The 19,767-nt window shown below is 35.6% G+C and overlaps 1 protein-coding gene across 2 annotated transcripts in view; it reads left to right on the forward strand.

Annotated features, from left to right (window-relative positions):
• Window positions 1-19,767, forward strand: part of FSTL5 (follistatin like 5) — a 580,413-nt gene that overhangs the window by 277,536 nt on the left and 283,110 nt on the right. For both annotated transcript variants that reach the window (XM_084768539.1, XM_084768540.1), the window contains exon 5: window positions 4,792-4,988. In XM_084768539.1, the coding sequence (XP_084624665.1) occupies window positions 4,792-4,988 (197 nt within the window). The remainder of the gene's footprint in view (window positions 1-4,791; window positions 4,989-19,767) is intronic.

Raw genomic sequence — 19,767 nt, forward strand, 5'->3', positions numbered from 1 at the left:
TGAGTATGTATTCATGCACACACATTTGTATAACATGAATACACACACACACCACACACACACATTTGTGGAAATCATTCTACAAACATGTTTAAAGCTGGCTTTTCCAAGAAATAAGAGATGTCAACTCAATGTCTGCATGTCAAAATTCACTTGCACATCCATAGACAAAAAATATTGTCCATTGCTAAGATATGTACAATATATGGGGGTAGTAAAATACCTCAGAGACAAGCAAAGGCTGTAATCAGACAACTTAGAAGGTCATGGTATAAACAATAAATCATCTGTTCAAGCAGAATCTTCTATATCTGTGTATTTTTAACATTTACCAAACCTTATTAGCTATCATAGCCTGAAAAACATAGAAATCAAACAAAACAATTCTGATTGGTCATAACTGTAAAAATACTCTTGTTGGTTTCATTAAGCCTGAAAATCAAGTATAGTATAAGTAAATTATTTATTACTAAATTAATACACAGTTTACATTAATATGTGGTCATATGTAACCTTCAATTTTCTTTCATCATAAATAGTCAATTTAAGTGGAAATTGAAAATAAACAGTAAACATAAGAAATATGGAGTACACATAACAGTAAAATCTTTGTCTTTTTCCTTACAAACGTGAAACGTAGACATTCTTACAAAACTATATTTAGGAAGTATTCTGCATCTCACTTGTAAAGATGGATAACCTTAAAGTCAAAGTCTCTATTTCCTTTTCATATGAAGGAAAATATGAAAATGGAAAGCACCAAAGCCATTTTCTTCTGCTACTTACTTGTAGGGTGAGCAGAAATTTAACATCACAATAGAGTTTAGAAATTTTGTACATCTTAGGAAGTATTTACGTGGGTATGTTGTACATGTAGCTTAATAACATTATGACAAAAGTGGAAAGAATAAATTTCAGGAAATAAAATAGCAGTCTTCCCTGGTATGAGTTATCTTAATATAAATTTTGTAAATGCAAATCACAGATTTTCTGCACATAAGTCAACACCACATTCAAGAACTTAATCTCTACACAAACCCATATTAGTCTTTTAAATAGAGATACTAATTTTGTCTTATGTACTGGCAAAAACACTCTGTAAATAGTGAAATATCATATTGTTGCCTGGCTTTCATGGAATAGTTTGGCTTTTCAAAGAAAGACCGGATCTTTTCCTTCATATTCAGTTATGTGATTGTTGTTTTTAAAGAAATAGACATCAATATGTAATTTACATGAAGGAACGATTATCATTTCTTCTTCCAATAAACTAGTTACTATTGCAACTTCTTTCAGAAAAATCTTTGCCAGGGTGGCAAAATCTTCAATAGTGGCACAGATGTTATATCATTAACCAACTGCTTTCTGACTGGACTGCAGTAATATTCCACAGGAAGGAAAATCTCTCTACTACTGTTAATCTGACCAAATATCCACGGTTTTGAAGCTTATAGACCCCAGAAGTACACCTACTACTGTTAGTCTGTTAAATGGACACAGTGTCAAACTGCCTTCTAACTCATATTTCTCTGCCCATAATTAGTGCAGCTTTTATATCTCTTTAATGATGTCTTTGTGTACTAGATGTTTAATACAGAAACAACTCGTCAAAGTGTAAAGAGTAGGTCTGAGGTGCTCATTCACATACGGAAAACCTGTACAATAATATCCTGTCTGTCCTAAACACTCACAGACTATTGAAGTAGAGGAAATGAAAAGATTATAAGAGCCAAACTTAATCTAGGACCAGACCTACATATTATTTTGCTGATAGGATCAATGAACTCAGTATCCATAGCAGTTATGCTTATTTATACATGGTTTATGTGAAATCAGGCCAGCCGACGTTCTAGCCTAGAGTGAGGAGAAGTTCCTGACACTCACTCCCTAAGTGAATTTCTATCATCCCTAGAAGACCCAATCTCACAGCAAAGACCCTGGTCCTCCAATTCCTACAGTCTTCCTAGCCCCTCTACTGTGACATTCCCTGAGCCTTAGGTGTGAAAATGTTTTGTAAATATATCTATTGGGACTGAACTCCACATTTTTCATATTGGTTCACTGTGGTTTTCTGTAGTGGTTTCCATCACTCCATCAATGACCAGCATGCCACAATAAATCTACAGGAGCAATAGTGGCACACAAACCTTGTTGGTAACCAAAGGCTCTATAATTGGATTTAAGACTTGCTCAACAAGATTAATATTATGTCTTGTACTGAAAACTTAGCTGAATGATCAGTGCTAGTGAAATCACTGTTATTGGACAATACTCGGCACCCACCAGTTTTCTAAAACACGTTCTATCTTCAAAGGTTAAATTTATTTTTAGTTGTGTATGCATGTGTGTGTGTGTGTGTGTGTGTGTGTGTGTGTGTGTGTGTGTGTGTGTAAGTAGGTAGGAAAATAGGTAAATAAATAGGTAGGGAGGCAGGGAGGCAGGTAGACAGGCATGTGCAAATGAATTTATTTGCATGCAAAAGCTAGAAGCAGTTGTCTGATCTATTGGAGCTGATGTTAGAGCTGGCTGTGAGCCATTTTAGAGATTGCTGGGAATTGCGTCTGGGTTTCTGGGTCCACTCTGCCAAAGCAGCAAGTGGTTTTAAACTTTGAAACATGTCTCTAGTCCCCAAATTATTTTAATGAGATAAAAAAAATTAGAGTATCAAAGTTTCAAATCTACTCTAAATTTAAATACCCATTAAAATATGTGTCACACTCTCCTCTTCCTTCCATTCCAATTCTCAGTGACGTTCTGATATCCCTGTTCTTTGTAGTCTAAAATCAACCTCTGAATGCACATTTTCACCCTCTGACATCAAGGAGAAATCAGGATATCACTGAGTAAGGTGAAGAGTTTGCAGATTTTGTGCGTAAGCCATTAATATCAGAATCCCAAAGATTATTCCACATTACCCTTGACTAACTGAAATATCATTGAAACATTTAGATTTGTTTTGAACAACCTATCCTTTCTTTCAGAGCTATTGGAAGAGTTTGCTATGCTTTCTTGTTCTTTCTCCCAAAAGTCTCTCTTCTTCACGATGCACATACACATGTCTGATGTTACTGCTTTTGTGATGTTTTTCCAGACACCAAGATTGCTAGCTATGACACTAGATAACCACTTCATTCTTTTGGAAGTGAGTTCTTTGCTTTTATGAAAACATTCTTCTGATTCTTATTCTTCAGAGAGAAGAGGATAATGTAAAACTGACTTATTCTGTAGCATCACATTTACTTTTTGTTGTGAAAAAGGACTTCTTGACAGGATTAGTAAATGCCAAAATCACTGCATGGTAGTAATTTCATTGCCCTTTAATAAAAAGCAAGATCATCTCTTTTATCTCTAGAATAGAATGTTTTCCATCTTGTCTTGAAAGAGAATGGAACTTCAAATACTGTTTTTCAACCTCAGGCTTTGCAGGAACATATTTAAACATCTTTAGGAATCTTCTTTTAAAAATTGTCAATGCTGTCATGACTAATTGTCAAAGGCAACTCAACTATAGAGCTAGTTTTTTTAAACTAAAAATATGTCATAAAATTTTCCATCTAATGTAATACTCACTGTTTCATTCATAATTGCTCTAATCACTACCATTTTATAATATGTTTTATGTCACATTTCCTGGCAGCAGTATGTATTATCTTTCAATAGTCTACTTCTACAGGCCTCATCCTGGGAGCATGTGAAGCCAAATCATTTGTGAAATAATTAATTGAAAATACCAGAGAAGTTGTATTAGTTTTAATTTTTGTTTTGTTTTGTTTTCTGAGAGAAAAATTAGGCATGCAATTATTTAAATTAATTTTGATGCCCCAATTATTAAGATGTATACACAGGAGACACCGGAAAACATGTTAATAATGTTTATTGCAATTAATTTTAACTGGGAGATGATGTTTGAAAAGTTGAAACTTCAAGGTATAAATGAAAACATCATTATGCTACAATCTAAGTACTATCAAAGGAGATGAAGTAGATATCATAGCAGTAAGGAAAGGCAGGTGGGCAGATCCTATAATGAACTGAGTGCTGGTAAGGATATTTTCCCATGGGGAGGGAAAATGTTAGATATAGACAGACTGAAATACCTGAGAGTTTCTTTAAAACAAGTTAAAGTGTTTTAAATATATATTTTACTTAATCTGTGTGGTGTGGTATAATTATTGTGGAGCCCGTGTAAATAAGTTTAATTACAAAATCAGAAGGAGTCTAACCCTTTGCCTATCTGTTTGAAACTCTTTTTTTAAAAAAAAAGTTTATTTTATTTTGTCTATCAGTATATCTGTGTGTGAATATGTGCACCTGAGTGTGGATATCTGTGAAGGGTATATTTGAGCTGGAGTAACAGGCTGATGAGAACCAGCACATATGGGTGGCAGTAACTAACTTTTAGTTTTCTCAAGAGAAGCAAGTGCTCTTACTTGTAGGGTCATTTCTACAGACTTGCCCATTACTTTATGCATATTTGAGTTTATCAATATTGTGCTTTATTGTTAGGACACAAACTAAAACAATTAATTTAAACTTTATAACTACGTGGTCGTATATTTTTCTGTTTTCAAATATTAATGTCTTTCTCACACACACAAAAAAACAGTAGATATTTTGTCACCTTGGCAGAAATTTTCCAGCATCTTGAGAAAGGTTCATTCATTTTCCCAAGGTTTAAAGTATGCAAAATCAGAAATTAAAAATATTTATCGCATACATTTCGAAATATTAATAAAATTTTTTTTCGCAATAAGATTGCTTCAAAAATAACTCAATTTTTTTTTGTTACAGGAGACAACTGCATGGCCACTGAGTACAGCAAGATGAAAAGTATGCTTTTAGATTTACAAAATCAAAAGTACATTACACAAGAAAATGAGAATCCTAACAGTGATGACATATCTAGGAAGAAGCTGTTGGTGGATCAAATGTTCAAGTATTTTGATGCAGACAGTAATGGACTTGTAGATATTAATGAACTAACTCAGGTATGATCAATCATTAAATAAAATGCCTTTCTTAAATATAGAAGATAGTTTTATATTCGTTAAATACGTATCTATATTTAATAGTATATTTAACTTATACTATCAAAAGAATGGAATTGTGAAATTAAATTTTGACTACATAACTGAGTATGGAGTTATATGCAGGGAGATGGTGGGATTAAAATCAGCCTGGGAAATATAGTTTGATCCTGACTCAGAAAGTCAAGGACTTGGGCTATTGTTCAGTGTGTATGCCTGGCTTATATCACCAAACCACAGGGGAAAAGAAAAGAAAACAAAACAAAAGGGCTTATCTAATTTATTAGAAACATTTATTTAAGTATTGTACTATTTTGTAATTTACAAGAAATACCTGATTGTGGTATATTAGGTATCTTAAACAAAATTATAGGCTAAGTTGTGGAACTTTTAAGATTGCTAGTGTTGACAATGATGTACACTGTTGTGGAGTACAGCTCTGAAATTTTTACTGATCAGAAGCTGACTAAAATGTGTCCTCATCAGTTTTAACACTGCCTATGTGTTCCTGAAACACTTATCTGTATCTTTATTGCCTTTGTCTGCATACAGGACTCCTAGAATAAGTTAGAAAGCACTCATTTCTGTCCTCTGAAAGTAGTTTGTTACAATGTATATCTCAAGTGCAAGATAGAATACATCTCAGCATAGTCTATTTTTAGTTTGAAATGTCAGTAATTGGTGATACAGTATCTTTGTAGATACACATATATTTCAACTTGTAAATTTTAGAAAATTATATTCTTCAAGATTTCATCTGGTCTTCCAGGCTATCAAATTGGAATATAGAATTTTTCCTAACATTTCTTTATCTTCCTAGTGTCATTCATGGGCTTTGTTTTATTTTTATTGAATATGGTTTCTTCTCTCATACAATAAATCCCAAGCACAGTTTCCCCTCCCTCTACTCCTCCCAGCTGCTCTCCCCATCTTCCATCTACCCCAGGTATACTTCTCCTCAATTTGATCTTCAGAAAAGAGCAGGCATCCAACAGACTACACCCAAACATGACAAAGCAAGATACAATAAGACAAGGCAAAAGCCCTCATATGGACTGGACTAGACAATCCAATAGGAGGAAAAGAGTTTCAAGAGCAAGCAAGAGTCATAGAACACGAGGAGTCCCACAAAACACCAAGCTAACAGCTTTGACATATGTGCAGAGGACATGGTGCAGACCCATGAAGACCCCGTGCTTGCTACTTCAAACTCTGCAACACCATCTGAGCCTTGATCAAATCATTTGATAGGCCATGCCCTTCCGCTCTCCTCCATCCTCTCTTCTTTCTTCTTCAATCTTTCTTCTCCTTATTCTATGTGGTTCCCTATCTTTCTCCTCCTCATCTCTTCATTCTTCTCGAATATTCTCCCATTTCTATGTGGTTACCCAGTACCCTAGGGAAGATATCAGCTGGGGAACTTTAATTTAGTCTGTCTTCATAATGTAGGTCTCTGATGACAACTGGACAAAGCACTAATCTGAGTATAGCAGAGTATCAGTGGGAGTTGTTTCTCATTTCATTGTTTTTTTTTCCCCAGTTGGTTATACCCTAGGTCTGTAGGAAATCCAGCCTGTAGTTTCTGGCTGTTAAGGCAGTGTATAGCATAGACTGCTTCTCAAGGCTTGGATCTCAAGTTAAACCAAATGTCGGCTGGCCACTCCCACAAATTCTGTGCTACCGTTGTCCCAGTACATCTTTTCGCCAGGCTAGATTGTAGGTGGAGAGTTCTGTGGATAGACTGGTATTCGGGTTTCTCTTTCCGTAGCCTACAGAGTATTTTCTCGTGCCAAAGAGACTAGAACATATGGTGGAAGGCTCCTTGCAGGTACCGGCTCAACGTCTCTACTGTCAATGAGCTTATGGGTGTGTTCTCTGCAGTGGGGCCGCACTGTCAGTTTTCAGAGAGTAATCTTCTGTCCTAGCATCAGCCTGGGTTGTTTATAGAACACCCTCAACCAACTCAATCATCTATAACCTAGTCCCACCGCTGGAAGCTTTGCCTGGCTACAAAAGATAGCCAGTTCAGATTCTGTATCCTTTATTAGTAAGGAGTCCTTACGAGGGTCACCCAGATAGATTTCAAGAAGTTTCCACTGCACTAGGTTTCCACACCAACGCCCCAGTGCTCCCCTATTACAGCTGTCTCTCCACATTTTCTCACCTCCCTCCATGACACACACACTTCCCAATCCTGTCTCCAGCAACTACCAGTTCTCATAGAACATTTCTTCTATGTCCCATTCTTGGGGTGGTCCATACATTCCCCCCTAGAGCCTTCCTCTTTATCTAACCTCTTCGTGTCTCTAGATTGTAGCTTGATTATCATTTACTAGACAGATAATATCCACTTATAACTATGCACAGTCTCTTTAATGCTGTCCCTTTATATACTCCAATAACACATTATTATATTACATCTTTAATAGTGTATAGTGAAACTGTTAATATCGCATCTATCAGTAGCAGTTTAGGCAACAACAAAATATTTATATGGGATCCTTACAAAATATGTAATATTTTTTTTAAAAAATGTTTTGTCTATTGGTTTGAGGGTTTAGTTGTTTCATCAATCTATATGTCAAGTGTTACAATGTTTAATATTATGACATATTTTTAAATCTTATAAACAGATACTCTATAATAATGATAAAAAGTAATTATATTTTAAGAATTAAATGGAAATGTTTTAATGATATCTGTTAATTCATAAATCAGTTCCACCAAATAATATACAATATGTTTTTCTAAGATATATACCTAATTACAAGTGATAGTTAATGACTATAACTTCTCTGGGAGATTTTATGAATACAGCCTGCATGTGTTTTTGCCTTTACTGCCTGTACTGAAGATATACTCCAGAGTTTCTCTGGCATATTTTAAAGAGAATCAGCAGATCAGCCTTGTCTTGTAGAGAGAAAATTCATAATAAAAGCAGTAATTAGAGATGACAAGATTGCAGTTAACAACTTGAAAGCATCACAGTTAAGAACTTGTTAGCAGGAAGAAAAATGTTAGCTAAAATGAACTGACTGGTTGTAGAGATAAACATTCAAATCCCACTTCTTTGTTATCGCCTAACACAAATGAAAATAAATACATATATGATATGTAGAATATGTTCAGAACCGCAAATTTAATGTAAAGCCTTATGCATTTAATGGAATAATATTGCATGAAAATAATAAAAAAAATTAGGCCACTAGAAATAGTTTTTCATTGAATTTGAAGGTCTAGAGGGGTTTAAAAGGCAATATTAAACAGGAAATGCAGTAAGTATTAAGACAGGAGATTCCTTTCCCAAGATCAAAAGAGACTATTTTGTTTGCAAAGGAATTGGAGCCTAACGCAAAGAAAAAAAAATTCTCTCTCTCTCTCTCTCTCTCTCTCTCTCTCTCTCTCTCTCTCTCTCTCTCTCTCTCTCTCCTCTTTCCTAATCACAAGTTGGCAATGAGGACCTTTGATTACATGGTTTACTTATTTGTTATGTAACATTTGTCAAGTCATATGCTCAATTTCTCATGCTATCTATGAAATAGTAATGTCAATAGTAATTACTACTTAAATTTGATGTAACACCTGTTGTGATTGAGTAATACACACTTCATATAAGCATGAAAAGTACACAGGTAGCATGATGTTGGATGTAACACATTCAAATAAGACTTTCATGAAGGCACAGTGGGATGGTAGTAGAGCCAAAAGGATGTCTTTGCTTGAGGTAGTGGATGTATAATATTTCCATTATCCTTAACCTTAGCATCTTTCATTAGTGGTGGGTAAAACAATCAAATACTAATTGAAACTATGATAACTCAACATATTTGCATAGCTTCAAGCATGCAAAACCTTTTCAGAGAAGGTTGAGCAATAGAGAATTATAGTATATAGAGAAAGAGATGCTGTTTTTATTCTAATAATTAAAAATAAGTGAGAATGATATCTATTCTATCCATCTCTGAAGGATATCATCTATCCAGCCCATATAATTATCATGTTATTTAACCCAAGTGCTTTGTGCAGAGACACATAAATATTTTCTCCTGCAAACACTGAGATCTAGGTTTCCCAGACAGACTATTTAGTGGTCATATCTTTACAGGTGGATTTTAAACTGAACCAAGTATAAGGTTATTAACACATATTTTATTTTGGGATGATGATATACATTACACTAATGTAGTGCATGCAATATGAAAGTTTTAAACATTTATGTACATGCAGTTTTCTCTATAAATTAAGTTATACTTGATCAAAAATACAATTTAAACATGTATAAAATTCTAAAAGAATTTTAAAATAGTATATTAAAATTTAATTAAATTATTAAATTTAAAATATTATATTAAAAAATGAAATTACTGCTTTAAATATTGACACTTATTTTATAGAACAATGCATTTTAGTTCACTATATTCATTGTTTAACTATTACGTAGGTGTGTATATATTCAGTTATCATTACCATAATCCAGATTCTATTTCCACCTTTTTACTTCCGTTTTAGTCTGACAGAAATAAATATCCAGTTATAAAATGCACTGTAGATTCCTGAGTGATAGGATAGAGCCAGACCTTTCCCACATAGTCTCTTCCATAACTGTTTATAGTGCACAGTGGGATTGAATATGAAACACAATTAGATTGAATCTACCATGACTAATACATGTAACTGTTACATTTAAAAAATTAAGATAAGATTCTAGGTACTTGTATATTTTTGTCATGAAAAAGACAGGCCTCACAGAGAAGGTTCTGTGGTGAAGATCAGCATGTTGAAAGTTAGTCAAGAAGTGGCTTTTGGACCAACAACTGGAGGAGAGTAAAAGCAACTGGACCAGGATGAAACTGACCTGTGATTCAGTGACAGCAACTGGCTTTCTAAGTCAAAGGCATCCTGGGAGCCAAAATATTGCTTCAAAATGTCTTAAGTTGAGATTCAAGGCAGTTTCTGGATATGGATTAGTTTTTGGATATGGATACTCACAGAAAAGGAGGCACTCAGCTATGAGCTCTCAGTAACCAACCATCCACAGTATCATTTAGAGTACCATGACATTAAATGTGGATCTGTGCAGTTCAGTCCAAATTCATTTCAGGAACACTAAAGAAGTTTCCTGTGAGGAGTAGTATTTTGTTATAAACAGGGCAATGAGGAATGTACTGTTCATAAAATAAGAGAATACTAAAGGCAAGAATAAATTGTCTTGGCTTAGTTGGTCTTGACTTAGACAGATGGTGTTTGAAGTTTAGTTGTGTAGATACTTCAGATAGACGGATTTGTGATAGGGGTAGTTTATGTGACTCCAGGTTGGCTGGGATGTGTACCTGTGATCTCAAGAGCAATGCCTCTGTGGTGCTGAAAGGATACTGCAGGTAGGCAGAATGGTCAAATTACCCCTGATATCACTGACAGAATAATGAATTACAGTTGGATGTTGGTACATGGTTATCATGAGTCCTCACAGCTTAAACAGCCAAGATACAATTTGCCCAATTATCAGCTAAAGATCTCTATTTTTCTAGTTTTTGCATTTTTTATAATTAAAATAATATAGTTCTACATTTTCATCTCCTTGTAAATTAACATAGTTAAATATATTACATTTCATAATTTCTAACATCTAAGTTCCTTACATACTCAGTTAAAAAGTACGAAATAAATGACATCAATCTTTCCTGAAGTGGCTTGCCTGTCAATAGACGAAACTAGTGACATTTCTGGCCTATGTCTTCGGCCATGTTTGTAGACATTTGGAGTGGACTGACATCTTCATATCTGTTTTCCTTGAGAAAGAATCAGTCCTGGCACACTTTGCTCTCAAGTGTTTCAGTATCCCCAAATGATAAAGAGCAGGATGTTTAGTTTTAACAGGAACAGAATAGAGCTCACCTCACAGATGTCTGTCAAATACTACATGATGGAGGTCAGATTTCTAGTTAAATTATTTTGCTTCTTACTTTCGAAAGCTCAACCTTGGCTGAAAATGGGTAGACTGATGTGTTATTTGCCCAATTTAGTCACATTCAGTATATTCTCAAAGTAGCACCGTGTTGTCTGAATCTCATTCCAAGTGATTAGTCTTACTTTGCCTGGAACCAACCATGTGCTCCCTTGCTTTAGATCTATGCTGGAGACATGTGAGGTCATCAGCTTCCTCCCTCTCCCCAAATTTAAACAGATATCTTCCACTGAGTTTCTTTCTTCTCTTAAATTTTCTTCTCTAACACTAAACTTTCAACATTGTCTTTCTGTACTTTCAAGAAATTTGGCTTTGGTAATACCTGCTCCTAAGAATATTGTCTTTGAAGTATTATTTTTCTAATTGGATTAACTTCCAAGTGTATGCGTGTTTATACGTGTGTGCCCTTGCTCACTGCAAAAATCTTAACAAGTACATAATTTTTAAAAATGTAGTTACAAGCCGGACCTAATAGACTGCTATTTCACTTAAGTGTCATTGGAGAAAAGACAAAAGGTGATTATTTCCAGTGAAATGCAGCATTGCCTCTGAAAATGAGAACAGTAGGAGTGCTGAAGGACCAGGTGTAGGTAGAACAAGGAATCAGGGTTTAAAGACATGACTGAAGTGTGAGGGACCAGTCATGCATTTGAATTTCCTGAGACTCAAATGTGACTTTATGTATTATATATCAACCAAATATCTTCTATTCATCTTTCCATTTTCTGTCTGGAGAAGGTTAGTTTGGGAGGAAGAAATAATCTAAGATTCCAAGTTATCATCTTTTGCCTTTTCTGCTACATTAGAATGGATGGAGGATATAAGTGTCTTCCAATACATACTTAGGGGACAGGCAGTTTTTCTCCCTCTTTCTTTCCTTGTAATTTATTTTCCATCTTTGTTTTCTTTGTGTTGTTGTTGTCACAACATCAGACACTGGCCCAACATTTATAGTCACTTTCTCATGTACCAAGTTACAGGATTATAGTGTAAATCGGTATACACAACTCAAGATATCCCAAGTTTTTGCAAAAAAAAAAATGAAGGGAAATAATTCTCTGTTTAGAGAACTGCATTTCCTTAGACCAAAATGTTAATTAGGCTAGGAAGGGAAGAAACAGGCATTGAATCAAACTGGGAGAACAACGGGACATCAGAGTATCACATAAGGAGGGACTAATGTGACCACACATTTCCTGAGGTTTTCAATTTTCCATATAGGCAAACCAGCCAAAACCAGGATATTTATATATTTATTTATAATATATTTTATTAATTTATTCATATTTCATCTTAGTTCTTATCCCATCCCTTGTATCCTCCCATTCCTCCCTCCCTCCCATTTTTCTCCTTACTCTCCTCCCCTATGACTGTGACTGAGGGGGACCTCCTCCCCCTGTATATGCTCATACGGTATCAAGTCTCTTCTTGGTAGTCTGCTATACTTCCTCTGAGTGCCTCCAGGCATCTCTATCCAGGGGACCTAGTCAAATATGGGGCACCAGAGTTCTTGTGAAAGTCAGACCCCAGTCTTCACTCAACTGTGAAGAATGTCCTGTCCATTGGCTAGATCTGGGTAGAGGTTTGAAGTTTACTGCACGTATTGTCCTTGGCTGGTGACATAGTTTGAGCAGGACCCCTGGGCCCAGAACTGCCTGTCATAATGTTCTTCTTGAAGGTTTCTAGGGCCCTCTGGACCCTTCTATTTCCCCATTCTCCCATGCTTCTCTCACCTAGAGTCCCAATAGGATGTCCTCCCCTCTGTCCCATGTTCCTGATAAGTGAAGACTTTCATGAGACATGTCCCTTGGGCTAGTTTCCAGATATAAGTGAGTATATACCATTTGATTCTTTTTGTTTTTGGGTTAACTCACTCATTATGATTGTTTCTAGTTCAATCCATTTGTCGACAAATTTCAGGAATTCCCTGTTTTTAATAGCTGAGTAGTATTCCATAGTGTATATGTACCACAGTTTCTTTATTCATTCTTCTATTGAGGGACACTTAGGCTGTTTCTACGTTCTGGCTATTATGAATAAGGCTGCTATGAACATGGTTGAGCAAATGTTCTTGTTGTGTGCTGGAGCATCTTCTGGGTATATTCCAAGGAGTGGAATAGCTGGATCTTGAGAAAGTCCTATTCCCAGTTTTCTGAGAAAGCACCAGATAAATTTCTAAAGTGGCTATACTAGTTTGCATTCCCACCAGCAATGAAGGAGTGTTCCTCTCTTGCCACATCCTCGCCAGCATGTGGTATCACTTGATTTTTGATCTTAGCCATTCTGCTGGGTGTAAGATGGAATCTCAGAGTTGTTTTGATTTGCATTTCCCTGATGACTAAGGAGCATGAGCATTTCTTTAAGTGTTTCTCAGCCATTTGATATTCCTCTGATGAGAATTCTCTGTTTCGTTTTGAGCCCTATTTCTCAATTAGGTTATTTGGTTTGGTGGTATTTAATTTCTTGAGTTCTTTATATATTTTGGATATTAGACCTTTATCAGATGTAGGGTTGGTGAAGATCTTTTTCCAGTCTGTAGGCTGCTGAATTGTTCTGTTGACAATGTTTCCTGCCTTACAGAAGCTTCTCAGCCTCATGAGGTCCCATTTATTAATTGTTGACCTTAAAGCCTGGGCTGTTGGAATTCTGTTCAGGAAGTTGTCTCCTGTGCCAATGTGTCCCAGGCTCTTCCCCACTTTTCCTTCTAACTGATTTAGTGTCTCTAATTTTATGTTGAGGTCTTTGATCCACTTGGACTTGAGTTTTGTGCATGGTGACAATATGTGTCCAATTGCATTTTTTTTACATGTAGACATCCAGTTAGACCAGCACCATTTGTTGAAGATGCTATCCTTTTTCCATTGAATAGATGTGGTCTCTTTGTCAAAAATCAAGTGACCATTGTGTGGGGATTCACATCCAGGTCTTCAATTCGATTCCACTGATCAACCAGCCTGTTGCTGTGCCAGTACCATACTGTTTTAATTACTGTTGCTTTATAGTACAGCTTGAGATCAGGTATGGAGATTCCTCCAGAGGATCTTTTATTGTACAAGATTGTTTTAGCTATTCTGGGTTTTTCAATGACTTTAAAAAATTGTGTAGGTATTTTGATAGGGATTGCATTGAATCTGTAGATTGCTTTTGGTAAGATGGCCATTTTTACTATGTTAATTCTCCTGATCCATGAGCAAGGAAGATCATTCCATCTTCTCATATCAACTTCAATCTCTTTCTTCAGAGTTTTGAAAAATTTTTCAAACAAGTCCTTCACTTGCTTGGTTAGAGTAACTCCTAAGTATTTTATATTGCTTGTGGCTAATGTGAAGGGTGTAGTTTTCCTAATTTCTTCCTCTGCATGATTGACATTTGTATATAGGAAGGCTACTGACTTTTTTGCGTTCAAATTGTATCCAGCCAATTTGCTAAAGGTGTTTATCAGCTGTAGTAGTTCTCTGGTAGAATTTTGGGGGTAACTTATGTACACTATCATATCATCTGCAAATAGGGATAATTTGACTTCCTCCTTTCCCATTTGGGTCCCTTCATTCTCCTTTTGTTGTCTTATTGCTCTGGCTAGAATTTCGAGTACTATATTGAAGAGACATGGAGAGAGTGGGCAGCCTTGCCTTGTTCCCGATTTTAGAGGAATTTCCTTGAATATCTCACCATTTAATTTGATTTTTGGCTATTGGCTTGCTGTATATAGCCTTAATTATATTGAGGTATGTGTCTTGTATCCCTGATCTCTCCAAAACTTTAAACATGAATGGGTTAAAACCAGGATTTTTAAACTTTACAAAATTATTTCAGTATGGGACAGTATAACATAGGATTGGAGTTTATTTACCGAGGTTTCAACATAAACTTGACACACAGAATAATGACACTCAGAAATTCTAAGATGTATTTCTGTGTGATACAGGCTTCTCCAAGGACAGTTCCACATCATTTTCTTTGCAATAGCCACACACTCAATTCTAGTAGGTTTTGAGACTTTTATCTGCCAAGGTTTACCAAAGAGTACTACGATGTACCCATGACAGAATTATAATTGATAAGGTCAAATTAGACATGAAAGAAATCAGGCTATCTTCATTGCAATCAAAGTTAATGTATTTTTTTTTTTAAGAATCCTAGGAAATATCCAGGAGAAAAGTGAGACCTCATAAAATCATCACATAGGCTTAGGAGTTACGCATAGCTCATTGCTATTTTAGCATGCTATTTTTATGTAAAAGGAATATTAATGCTACATTAGCAGCATTCACTGACATTACTGGTAATTTTCCTGGGAGTCTTGCTTCTGAGCTGGTCAGAGGCTTTAACTTGACTGAGAGAGAAAGAGGTCCTGTTCCATCCTGTGTCCTTGAAACCCATCCTGTCTTTCAAATAGACCTCAACAGGACAGAAAGTGAGTGTCCACCCTGTGCTCTATAGAAGTATATTCAATGCCTCCACTGTGATCTGTAGGGTGGCACTTTCTCATCTGAGGGAACACATTCTAAGACTCCAACTCGGAGCCTAAAACTTCTAATACATTCTAAACGTTATGGGTACAGATATCAGGTATATGCATACTTTTTATGTAATTTATCAGGTTGTCACAGTCAAAAATAGCACAAACAAATAATAAAATAGAATAATTAATAAGATGCACAGTAAGAAACTGGGTAGCATTGTGAAATTTTCCATTAAGCATACACAGACACACGGACACACACACACAGACACACACACACACACATGCTCATACTTCGTCAGAGGTAATTTTGACCATGGCTAACTAAAATAATGGAAAGCAAAATGTGAGATAAATAAGTACTAAGATGTATTGGGGCTGGAGACATGGCTCAGAAGTTAAGAGCCCTTGTTGTTCTTCCAAAGGTTCTGAGTTCAATTCCCAGCAACCACATGGTAGCTCACAACCATCTATAATGAGATCTAGTACCCTCTTTCTGACCTGTAGTTGTTACATGCAGGAGAACATTGTATACATAATCAATAAATAAATATTTTAAAAAACAAACTAAAATAAAATAAGAAAAGATATATCTATTTTGGTCAAATGAAATGAGAGAGCCAGTTTGTTAGGATGCTAACATGATTTGTATTGATTATCAACTAGACAGGATCTGAAAATACCTAGGAGATAAGCCTCAAAGTAGGCTTATGACAGGCTATTTAAATTAAGTCTGTCTCTCAGGGGCCATCTTTTTAGGATAATTGATAATAAAAGACCCAGTCTAAATGATGGGTGCATCCTTCATTGGGCTTTGTTCATGGACTACTTAAAAAGAAGATAGCTGAACAAGAACACCTCTCTCTCTCTCTCTCTCTCTCTCTCTCTCTCTCTCTCTCTCTCTGTCTGTCTCTCCTCCCTCCCTCTCTCTGTGTCTTTCTTCTCTCCTTGTGCTGTATATTTGTATGTGCTCATGTTTACATGAGTGTGAGCAAGAATATATATGTCCAGCGATTTCCTTGACCTATACTTCAGTGTGTTTATGGCAAATCTCTTACTCAACTCAGAACTCATCCATCCATTTAATCTAGGCAGTTTCCCTTTGTGGATCTTGTCTCTCCTTTCTTAGGCTGGGATTACAGGTAGTCCAGGCCTGCTCAACATTTATGTGGGTGACAGTGTGCCAGCACATGAACGCTCATCCTCACATTTGCACAACCAAGTCCTTTGTCATCTAGGTCATGCCCACAGCATCTCATCTCTCTCTCTCTCTTGACTATGGGCATAATATAACAAGCTGCTTCAAACTGCAGCTACCTTGACTTCCAAAATAAGCCTTTCTTTCCTTTAGATTGGTTTTGTCTGAGTAAACGTTTGCACAACAGGAAAAAAAAAAAAGCAGAATGGTATATTTTCTACTAGCAGGAAATCTGTGACATTTGGAGTAAAATGGTTACTATTACTTGGAAACTTTTAGGCTTCCCCTACATAGTAGAATAACCCCAATGGTTTGTTGGCAAGTGGGACACAGAGATACATCAGATAGTAAGAGACCTTGCTTCTTTTGCAGAGGACCCAGGGTAGAGACACAGCACTGACATTTGGTAGATCACAACTACCCATTAACTCTATTTTAACAAAGTCTAATGTCTTCATTAGCCCCTTTACTCAACTGCATGCATGTGGTACACATGAATTTAGTACATGCATGCCAGATAAAATTAATAAAATAAACCTTTAAAAATAGAGAAAGGAAAGTATGAGACGTCCTCATAGAATCCCCCCGTGATGCTGAGTTTAAATAAACTGCAGTAGTGAGTACATTTGTTTAAGTTTTTCTCCAGTTAGATTCTGTTTTCCTTATAAGCCATTCACATTAAAAATGCATATTAAAATAAAATATTTTGTATGAGCACATATACCAACACTTTATTAAAATTATACAAATAACTACTCTCTAGAACATTCTGCTATACAAATTTGATTTACAATGCCATTTGCTCAATGAAAACCACATATGAATACATTTTGCAAAATTAAATAAAAAGTAAAGCTAAGTAAGAGGAGTTTTTCCCAGTTAACAAGGTAGGCATGGTAATGATAATTTTTCAATATTTGCATTAACAAGTGCTTGTCTTTAAATAATTAAAATATTTACATAGGGACCATTAAAGCTTATTTTGAGTTGGTGAAAGCTTTTAGATTTCCTTCTCTTTTTGTTAATTCTGAGGCACTCCGCATACTTATTTACCATGAGATTAGTAAAGATTGTTTTGTCTTATGGACAAAAGCTATTTATGTTGGAATTAAATAGATGCAAACACACTAGTACTTCTGTGAAAACAGAGAGGTAAGTGAAGGTCCCCTGGGTATTTTATGAAGACTAATCCCATTTAATACAGAAGCATAAAAAGTACAAATAAATTTATCCATATCACCTTTTAATGAAGAATTGGTAAATATTTTCATAACAAAAGAGCATATTCCTACCATTTATACAAAACAGTTAAGTAAAATCCAGGAGTTTGCTTTATACCACCATCGTCCATTTCACCTGATAGATACTAGAAGTAATGGAAACTCATTTAGTGATAAAGATTTCAGAATAATTGTAGCAAAAACAGTGAGCATATAGCAGGGAAAGATAACGCCCTCAACTTGTGTGTGTGTGCGTGCAAGTGTGCATGTGTGCATGTGTGTGTGTTTGTGTGTGTGTGTAAAATGCTATCTCGCATACATGCCAGGAAAACTGGAATATTATAATTTAGATATTTTATTTTAAGTATATTTGAAGTCTTATATTAAAAATGTGAGGAACCATTTAAAAGTCTTATGTCTGTGTTCTGAAAATCAGCACAGGACAAATAGTCTGTCATATAAATAAAATGCTTTTGTTCCTATACTGCTTCAAACAACATATCTTTCAGGTGACCTTTCAAATTTTTAATTATTATTTTGATTATTTTCAATTGCATTTTATTTATTTGGTGCATATGTATACATGTTTTCATGCCAAGGTATGTGCATGGTCATAGGGTGCCTAAGGGGAGTTGCTACTCTTTCTACCACAGGAGATTAAAATAATGTCATCAGACTTGACAGCTATTGCCTTTATGTGCTGAACCACCTCACAAATTCATCTATATTGATTTTCAAAAATTATAATGAGCATTTTAGAAAATATAAAAGATAATATAATACTTAACAATTTTCCTTTAATAATATTTTTGGTATAGGATAGTATAATTTTATATAGTTAACATTTCCATTATTGATCATTTATTATGTCTTTTCAAGTTGTTTTTATTTAGAGCACTGGTGATTATCTAAAATTATTGCCTTTAGTAATACCATATCATGTGTCTATTCAACTTCTTTATAATAGAAACTTATTAGAGTTGGGCCTGTGCATCATGATCTGATAACTTCTGTACATGACATTTGCCTCCATTCATAGTATCTGAAAAGAATTTTTAAAAAATGAAATGAGGAGGGAAAGAAATGTAAGACGTAAAATAGTGTCCAGAATGTGGAGTATGGGAACAAGTCCAATTTTTTTTTTGTTTTGTTTTGTTTTGTTTTTAGGATATTGAATCTAATATCTGGAGATGTGCATTCTAATGGAAGAGGTATCTGCATTTTCTGACTTTTAGTCTTTGATGCACCTACACATTTACTGAGTACAATAATTAATATAGTTATTTCTTTTCCTGACTTCATCAATGACTGTGGTAACTCTTCTTAAAGACTGAAAAGCGTTGAGATTAGAGTCTAGCAAGACTATTATGCCTGTGGCTTGATCATGATTTGTTCTGGAAAATTAACTTGGGAGGAAGGAGGAGAACCCAAGTTACCTAAGCATAAGTAATTTTACCCTTCTCTATGCATTCTTAACACAGATTCTGTCCGTTGGGGAGAGTAAGAGAAATCACACCAGCTTGGAAAACTCACCCCCTTCTCCACATTTTTTTCTCTAGACTCATGGTCTTATCACCATAAAGCAGTTGTATGTATGTGCATGTGTGTGTTTGTGTGCGTGCGTGCGTGTGTGTGTGTGTGTGTGTGTGTGTGTGTGTGTTTGTGTGCGTGTGCGTGTGCGTGTGCGTGTGTGTGTGTGTGTATGTATGTATGAGGCGTATGTGACTGCATGAGACTCAGGTCTGTCTGTCTATTGTGTATTGCAGATGGGCCCATCTAGTAAGCAGTAGGGGTGGGGTGGGGGCTGAGGTAGACAAGAGCCCAAAGCTGCTGATCTGTTCTACAGGCCTTCTAGACATTATCTGTCTGTCTGTCTGTCTATCTATCTATCTATC

Source organism: Acomys minous (assembly GCF_964271855.1).
Source record: "Acomys minous genome assembly, chromosome: 19".
In the NCBI taxonomy this organism is placed as follows: Eukaryota; Metazoa; Chordata; class Mammalia; order Rodentia; family Muridae; genus Acomys; species Acomys minous.